Source organism: Mustela nigripes, chromosome 5 (assembly GCF_022355385.1).
Source record: "Mustela nigripes isolate SB6536 chromosome 5, MUSNIG.SB6536, whole genome shotgun sequence".
NCBI lineage: Eukaryota > Metazoa > Chordata > Mammalia > Carnivora > Mustelidae > Mustela > Mustela nigripes.
Genome location: NC_081561.1, coordinates 142,635,315 through 142,644,550, shown reverse-complemented (window position 1 = coordinate 142,644,550; position 9,236 = coordinate 142,635,315). Strand labels below are relative to the sequence as shown.

The 9,236-nt window shown below is 46.1% G+C and overlaps 1 protein-coding gene across 1 annotated transcript in view; it reads left to right on the top strand.

Annotated features, from left to right (window-relative positions):
- The window catches only part of PLG (plasminogen), a 37,492-nt gene continuing 28,256 nt past the window's right edge, over nt 1–9,236 (top strand). Inside the window, exons 1-4 of the mRNA XM_059401384.1 lie at nt 1–110; nt 4,112–4,247; nt 5,506–5,612; nt 8,349–8,463. Of these exons, the coding sequence (XP_059257367.1) occupies nt 62–110; nt 4,112–4,247; nt 5,506–5,612; nt 8,349–8,463 (407 nt within the window). The 5' untranslated portion in view covers nt 1–61. The remainder of the gene's footprint in view (nt 111–4,111; nt 4,248–5,505; nt 5,613–8,348; nt 8,464–9,236) is intronic.

Sequence of the window (9,236 nt, the reverse complement as noted above, 5' to 3'; positions counted from 1 at the left end):
AGTCAATAACATCTCAGGACTGGGACGCTGAGTTTTCTGGGCACCACTGGCTAGTCCCAAAATGGAACTTAAGGAAGTGCTGCTTCTCCTTCTTTTATTTCTGAAATCAGGTAAGACAAAGGATTTTTAAAAATTTTTGATTAAAATGTTTTTCCTAGCGATGTCCTAAAAATAGATAACATGATGGCTTTCTGTGTAGCTAGTTTAAATTAGCTTTTGATTCACGAGCATCCCAAATCAAAATCTACATGTATGATTGAAAAATTCTTTAAGGGGGTGCCTGGGTGACTCAGTCAGTTAAGCATCTGCCTTTGGTTCAGAGTCCCACGTCAGGCTCCCTGCTCAGCGGGGAGCCTGCTTCTCCCTCTCCTTCTGCTCCTTCTCCCTGCTCAAGCCCTCTGTATCTTTCTCTCTCCCTCTCACTGTCTCTCAAATAAATAAATAAAATCTTACAAGAAACAATAAACATTAAGAAAAAAAGAAAGAAAAATTACTTAATTTAAGTAATTAAGCTTAATTTCCTCATGCGTGATAAAGACCAGTGGGCAGGGGAAATGGTGAATGACCTTTTAAATCGACAAGAGTGACTGTTGTTGTAGTTGAAACAATAGCCTGCAGAGCTAGCAACCCAAAAATTTGGGGGCGCCCTTGCCTGGTGCTCAGTTCCGTTAACGGAGACCATTTTCATTAGCATGTCATATTCTCTTCACTTTCAGATGAAAGCAGTGAAATATTTCTTTGCATTCTCTGGCCAGTGTCTTAAGGGTCCTTGCCTGCTGAGGCTTGACGTGAGCCTTCGATGTGTCTAGGTTTATTCCTTATGCCTGGAGAAACCACACGCGTCGATTGCCAGATGATGTATGCATCTAGGAATTCCAGAAACCTTCACATAGTGCTTGGGAAAAGCTAGGCACGTTTTTATATGTGTGTGAGTGTGTGTCCTTAGATAATACTTGCTTATTCAGCTGATACAGTAGGTAGGTGAGTGTCTTCACCCCCATTTAACAGAGGAGGAAATCCATCCTTAGGATAATTAGGTTACCTCTCTTTTGACCAAACTCCCAAATCCAGTCAGTGAGGATAGCAGAATGTAAACCAGAAGTTTTCTGGAAGGAATCTGGTGCTCTTCTCCCTTTTCAGCTTTGTTTAAACTTCCTTTAAAAATATTCTAAACATGTCCTTAGAGTTTTGTGTGGTGTTTTGACAGCTTTATGGAGATGTAATTCACATACAGTTCACCCATTTCGAGCATATGTAGCCGTGGTCTGCAGAGTTGGGCCATCATCAGCACAACACGTTCTGGACGTTTTCATTACCCTGGAAAGAAACTCTGCACCCCTCCCCCACCCGCATCCCCGCCTAGCTCCTGGCAGTCACCAGGTGGCTTTCTATCTCTGATTTGTCTCTTTTGGACATTTCATCTGAATGGAATCATACATACTGGTAACCCTTCCCATAAGCAATGTATGGATACCTGAAATTCAGTTTATAAATTGCCAGATAAAATCTTGTAAGCTGTACTTTAGAGTTAAATATATTTGAAGTCAGCAGAGCCATTTCAAGAAATACCAAAGAAAACAGAGAGCGGAGGATTGCACAGAGATTTCTGCGGGAAGTGGTGGCCCACGGTGGGGGGCGGTCGGGTATGTGCACTCTGTGTGTTAGCCTGTGGACAACGGGATCCAAAATGCTGTGAGCTCACCCAGTGGCTCACACCAGGATGGGAGACCAGACTCTTCTGTTACAGGATAAACATAGGTTTTGTTTTTTTTTTTTTTTTTGCCAAAGGGGGAGACTTTTATAAGCTCTTTTTGACACGAAGGCATTTACTCTTTCTGTGGACGAGTTTCATCTTTCCAGGGCATAGACGTGACTGGTGGAAGGAAAAGAGGAAATCGTTTTACAGCTGTTCCCCATAGTTCCATAAACCACTAAGACTTTTTTTTTTTTTTTTTTTTTTTTTGCAAGTGCGTGATCGTGGGTGTAAATGTACACACCACGGTGATAAATAAACCCACGTTATTAATGTAATACATGTGTTTTGGTAGCTACATACATCTACATTGGGCCTTGAATATAAGAATACCTTTCTTTTTTAAAAGTCTTTTATTTATTTATTTATTTGAGAAAGAGGGAGAGAAAAAGACCTTAGCGGGGTGGGGGAGGGGGAGGACCAGACTCCCTGCTGAGCAGGGAGCCCAATGTGGGGCTTGATCCCAGGACCCCAGGATCATGACCTGAGCCAAAGGCAGATAACCGACTGAATTACCCAGGTGCCCTAAAAATAATTTCTTGCTAAAACGATATGTCTAATATTTCTTGGTCAATCAGTACACTGTAGGACACTCCACTGTCACGGAGCCCTCAAGCTGAAGAAAATAAAATAATGCGGGAGAACTTTTCAAGCACCAAAGAAAAAAAATGTATTGTCTTTGGGGATATTTCTTTGGGATATCAGCTCCTAAGGTGGTCTCAGCAGCTGTTTGCTGGGAAATATAATAACATAATCAAAGGAAGCTTAATTACAGGGGGATATACATGGAAGTCTTGTTGCCTTGGTATCATTTCTACCTTAGCCTCCTCAACTTTCTAAGAACTCTTCGGAAAGTCTAATTTAAGTCTTTGTAGGATATATTTTCCAGAGTTACTGTTTGCTGTATTTTTTTAAAGATTGTACGTATGTTCGTGTGTCTGCATGTATGTATCTGACAGAGAGCACACGCAAGGGCAGGGTAAAGGGAGAGGGAGAAGCAGACGCCCCGCTGAGCAGGGAGCCCCACTCAGCTCAGTCCTGTCGGGCCCTGAGCCGAAGGCAGACATTTTAATCCACTGAGCCGCCCAGATGCGCCGCCCCGGCCCCCACCCCACCGTGTTTGTTTTTGAAATCACATCCTGATCTGTAGAATTTACCCAAATACACCTTTTCTTGGAAATGAGAGTTCAAATGGGGGGAAATACGGGATGAAGGCATGGACCTGGGTCTAAAACCTCTACTTCTCCATAATCTTTTGAAACCTTTTCCTAGTGCTTTCTGATACCTTAAATTTAAGTTACAGCAGCCAACTTCCTGTTAAAGAGCCACCTTCCGGTTTGGAGCATGTTTAGTTGGGGGAGGACAGAGAGCAGGGGGCAGGGAGCGTGGCCTCCGGGAGAGGACTGGTCTCTGCACTGGCCCCGTGCCCCATGTGTTTCCAGGTGGGCAGGACGGGCCTTTCTGCGAATGAGGGGCTGACCCCTAATGATCCTTCCTACTGGATAATTTTCATCAGTACCTAAACATGCTCCCAAATGTCTCATCTTGAAAAAAAAAAAAAAAAAATCCTTGACTGCACATGCCGTCTGGGAAGAGCTCCTTTCCCAGCTAGGCTCTTGAAGCCTTGGCTTCTCATGTGGCTCCACTGGCTTCCCCTGGTCACTCTCCAACCCGCTCAGCCTGGCTTGGGTCCACACCACTCCCCTGGCAGTGGTCAAGGCTGCCATGTTGCCTAATCCCATTTAGGCAAACTTTAGGCAGCTTAGCTGTCTTCATTAACCTCTTCTGGCTTCTCACCCTGGGACAGTCACTAAAATTAGGGAGGCCACCGTCTCCAGGCCTGCAACTCACCAACATTTTTATATCTCGTGGTGGAATCATTCAGAGAATGTCATATCAGCTTAAGAAACAGTCACAACCAAAGCTTATACTGTTAGCAGTCAGGTCATGGCCTCCAAGTTGGGTTTATAGCCAGGGTTGGACAAATCAACACCAGCAGTGGCGAACACAGGGGCCGCTGGTGGGCTTCTAACTGTTCTGTCATGGTGTGGCAAGCCACAGCAAATAAATTTATTCTTATTTAAGATTTCATGGCCATGAACGTAGTTACAGAAGTTGTTAAATAATCCTAATCGATTAATCCGTCAGTCCACTTGCCCTTTTATTACAGTGCCACCTCCGAGCAGAACTGTTGTCTTGACTCAATGGTTTTACTCATGATCGCCGTTCTGCTCTCTAGGAAAGGAGCAGATTTTATGTGGTGGATGTACAGCAGATAGAGGATTTCAAAGGCCTGCTGACCGAGCAGTGGTGTTGATGAATTTCAGCCCGTTACCGCACTCCATCCTCTGTTCGCAGGCCGCGGAGACCCCCTGGATGACTACGTGAGCACGCAGGGGGCGTCCGTGCTCAGCTTCACGAAGAAGCAGCTGTGGGCGGGAAGCGTACAGGAATGTGCGGGAAAGTGCGAGGAGGAGGCCGAGTTCATTTGCAGGTATTCTCTCCGGGGCTGCTGGCCGGCAGAAATGTTCCCATTGGAGACACTGCTCTTTGGTAACGAGAAGTTTGCCTGGGGATTTATTAATGAAAACAGCATTTAATAGGCAAGAAAAGCATTTCACGGGATTGGAGTTGGGGATCCGTGTCTACTCCCTGGGTCGGAAGCCGTAGGAACAGTGGGTTGTTAGTTTTACCCTCATCCTCTTCAGAAAAAAATGCCAAAGGCTGTTATCGGTACCCATGACATCACCAACTGCCACTCTGAGCATTGGTTTTTGATATCATTGTTGGTAAATACTTAATGAGGATCCTTGTGACTGGGGGTCCCAGCCTAAGGAACAAAAAAGCAGAGACACAGTGACCCAACATACAGGATATATATGATCTCAGTCTGTATATGACAGATCGTTGTGTAGTTGCACAGTCCAGCGCTCGCCTCTTTGTATTTATGGTGTTGTCACGGACGTTGGATAAAATGTAAAAATTTTTAAAAACACATGCGGTGTGAGGTGTCCATAAGTGACATAGTCCTATGGGCTCTATCCAGATTCAGAGGAAAGAGAAATTCCTAAGGGTTGAGAGGGCTGGAGAAGGCCTGGGGAGGCGGAGGCACTGAGCAGGGCTTGGAAGGGTGAGTGCCATGTACTGACCAGGCAGGGGGTGTTCTGGGCCCAGAGAGCCACGTGGCCCTGTGAACAGGACCCGGTGGACCACATCAGCTACAGAAGGGCTCATGGAGGAGATGGGGCTGGAAAGACCGTCGTGGGTGGCTTTGGATGCCAGGCTGCGTGTTCACAGCAGGACCACGGGGATGGGTGAGGTGAAGGGAGAGGAGATGACCTGGAGAGGCTACAGTCAAGACTTTATAGGAAAGGGAAATTCTAGGAGACCAGAAGTCAACATAGACCCTCTTGGAAAAGTGTTCAAAGCAATCAGAGTTGCTTCTTTCCAGCACAGAAGCAAATATTCTAGCACATCAGTGAAGAAAGAGCAAAGTGGCTGAAACAGAGAGAGAGAGTGTTTGGTGGAGGAGAAGGGGAAGGCGGAAGGAAACGAACGAGGCACGACCTGTGCGGGCGTCCTTTTCCAGCACTTCCCGGCCTGGGCCGAATGTATCGGAAGTGACCATTCCAAACTCCCTGACCCATCAAGAGATACAGTTCTCTTTGGAGTCTCTTAATTATTAACAGAAGTTTACTTTCCTTAAACGGCAGAAAACATTTTGGGGGGGATTTCCTGATTTTCTTCTGCAGGTCATTCCAGTATCACAGCAAAGAGCAACAGTGTGTGATCATGGCTGAAAACAGCAAGTCGTCTGCAATCTTAAGGATGAGGGATGTGGTTTTATTCGAAAAGAAAAGTGGGTACAATGTTTTCTTTCTCCTCCCCAGCCCGCGCCTCCCCACCCTTCCCCCTTCGGTTCCCCTTTCTCCTCTCCTTCCCGGTCCTCTTCTGTCCGTGTAGCTTATCAGACCAGAGAAGGGAGGCGCACTGGCCTGCGGTGGAATTCAGACTCAGGATGAGATTGGGTCGCTAATCCCATCTGTCACGTTGAGGATACGGCTTCACCTTTCAGATCTCATTCTTCTTGGTTTGAAAAGGAAGGGATTGGACTGACAAAGTCACCTCTACTTCTAGGGCCCCGAAAATACGATAGTATTTTATTTTATTTTTGAGGATAGGGGAATCTAAGCGTTCCCAGGATCTTGCTTTTGGGCTGCAGGGACCATGGCCCCTGGGCCCTAGGTTCTGGGCCGAAGCCTGCGGAAATAGAAAAACTGAGGTGTCTTAAGTCCTCCAGTAACATTTGGATATAGACAAAATCCTTACTTTCATTTTTTAACATTTCCAGTGTTAAAATCCATCTTCTTAGGTTGAATTAACTGTGTGCCTGCCGCCCTCCTGCTATCACGGTTGATCCCCAATTCTTGAGATTCAAGCACAGAGCAACTCGAAAGTGTATCTGGCGAAGTTCCTGATTTTTACAAAGAGCAAAGAATGAGTTCTATAGGGTTACCTACTGGATTGAAAAAGGGGGGGGGGGGGGTGCTGGTGTGATTTTCCCTGCAGAATGCTAACATTTGAATAAATCATTTGTAAATTGTTAACCAGAAAGAACAGGGAGGTGACCACCGGGCTTAGTTTGGACAGTCGGACGGGCGGACAGGCGGACAGGCGCTGGTTTTCAAGGTGAAGGAAGGATCAAAGGGTTATGTAAACTCGGGTGGGTACATACAAACAGAAGAGAGGTCAAAAGTCAAAAGTCAGCCACTCTGTGGCGCTTGCTTCTTTATCGTGGCCCATCGACCCGCTGCTGGTTTTTCTAGGGTCGCTCCATGCCAGCTCCGTCTGCGTCTGCCCCTGGCCCGCGTGGCCATTGCTGTCTTCACTGGGGTCTCAGTGGTCACCGTCCCTGGCCGGGCCATGTTAGCCAATGGGCCGTAACTGCCCTGTTTTCAACTCCTTGTGCCCTTAGAATAAAATCCAGATACTTAACCGAACGCTACAGGAGCCTGCGTTGTTTAAGCCCACCCCATCTGCTGGGTTCTCGAGGCTTCTCTACACTGGGGTTGCGTGCGTTCCTCCCACGTTTCGGGCACACACACCCTCCGCCAAGCCCCCTCTTCTGTTATCATCTCCCACGTCTCAACTCAAGCACCACCTTCTCTGAAAAGCCTCCCCTTACCCCTGGGCCCCCAAAGTACTTTGAATTTACGCTTCTTATCAGTGTAATGCGTCTAGTGGAATGATCGGTCTCAGGGAAGACACATTTGCAGTCTTTATACATAGTCTAGGGTTAAAAGCATTTGTTTGCTATTGGTATGGTAGAAGGCGGCTCCCCAGGTAATTGATCGATGAATTAAAACACTTGACTAAGGTGGGAAATCATGAAAGATGACATACATACACCTTAAATATTTTATGTTCTCATAGGAAATGCAATTACCCTGGCCCCTTTTATGTAAAGGCTGCTTTCTTTGAATACGGGGCCACTGACAGCTGGTATCTGGGCATTCCTTGCATCAGCGATGATCTGTCTTTGCATCAGCAATGCTCTGTGTGTGTTGTCTAGAATTGGTTCCCTTCTTTTTGAAGCAGAGCAAGGTCTAGAAACATCTATTAATCTGACTGTAAAAATATCTTTGTATTTTTAGGATTGCCCACCCAAAATTCTATAGCCAGCTATATAACTGGATTACCTTCAATGGACTTGACAGCCTTTTAAAACACTATTCAAATCTTCAAGTCCTTAAGAGCATTCACCTTGGTTTTGTTTTTTAAAGCAATTTTTTTCACATTCATTTCTCAGTTTAGATCATCTTTAATCTACTGTAGCTGTATAAGAAGTTTTGACAATGAAAATAGTTGACTCTTGTAAACATAAACCCCGCCTGGTGGGGACAGAAGTTGGGGGGCACACTGCTGAAAAGTGCGACCTGCCAGCCCCGGGTGTCCACCTTACCACATGTGGGACACGGGTGAGCATCAGACTGTGTGTTTTAAAAATAGGTTGGAGCCCCTTGGCTAACCAGTGAGTTGGCTAAGTGGAGGCTATTTGAGCGTGTCGACTGTCCACATTTAAATTGTGTAACTCTGTTTGGCAGTTTTTCATATTTAAAATACCGGAAGCCTCAAAAAATAGACATGGCTTGGATCTCTTTCTGCCTCTGAAAAGTCTGCTGACAAGCCCCTGTCCCCACTGCCCTTCACCCCATCCTCATACTGTTTGTTTTCTCTGGTAGGTACGTCCCTGTGAGGTTACCTCGTTTCATACCGGGTGACCTGCCAGCCCCTCTGAGTCCACTAAAATATAAGCTCCTGGAGGGTCGGGCCTCCGTTCTAGTCTCCGTGTGTCTCCAGCACCCAGCACAGTACTGGTACGCAGAAGGGCTGTAGTTTTGAATAAATAAATAATAGCCTCAGTAGCTCAGTGAACCACAGCCCTTCCTCAGATGGGAGAGGCCTAGGGCTGTCTTTTAGGAGACTGGGAAATGGTGTCTCCTATGCGAGTCCTTTCAACATAACTGAACAGTGCAAAGCTGCTTCATGGTGCTTCTTGGGGAGGGCTTGCCCACCATGTGGGTCCCCTCTTCAGTCTATCTTTCAGAGTGCAAGACTGGAAATGGGAAGGCCTACAGGGGGACAATGTCCAAAACGAAGAATGGCGTTACCTGTCAAAAATGGAGTGACAATTCTCCGCACAAACCAAAGTAAGACTTTGATCTCCGTGTTCACCTCTGTTGTTAAGAATGATCCATTTCCTCTCAATTAGACCTTTGCAAAGGAGCAGATAGAATATGAAGGAGCAACCCAGATGAAAACCAGATGATCTCGCAACGTGCCTATTATTTTCTGCTTTCCTGCAGGATAGCATTCCATTCTCAGTGACAGTGCTTATCAAGTAGGAAGTTAGTTTAGTGTCCACTGACCCCTCCCCCATCAAATTGCCTTGATTATCTCTATGAGACGGGCAGATGAAGTGTTCCCAACACACAGAGCTCATAGAGGAAAAATGATGAAACCAAATGGCACTCCAAATCGTGGAGTGTCATGTGCTCTAGAGACAGTCGAGGCCGTCTCGACCCTGGCAGAGGAGGACATTGAGGTCCTGAGAAGTGCACTTGACAAACGCAGGTGCATCGAAGCACAGAAACGAAATCTGCCATCTGGATTCTAAGGCTCAGTCTTTTGATCGAATTTTATCTCTGCACAGCAACTCATTTCTAGAACTGGAAGTGAGTTACCTCTACCGACCCCACACATACGGAATCAGTCAGGTGGATTCAACTTGAGATGCTACTTTCTAGGTATTTGCACTGAGGCAAGATAAATTCTGTTTGACATTGGGCTCCAATTTTCTCATTCTTAAAATAGGGATAATAAGGCCTTCTCAGTAGGGGTTTTGCTAAGGCTAAATGAGACGGTGTGTAGAAAGTTTCCAGTATTGCCCAGTGCAGAGTCACAGACCCAACGGCATTAACTA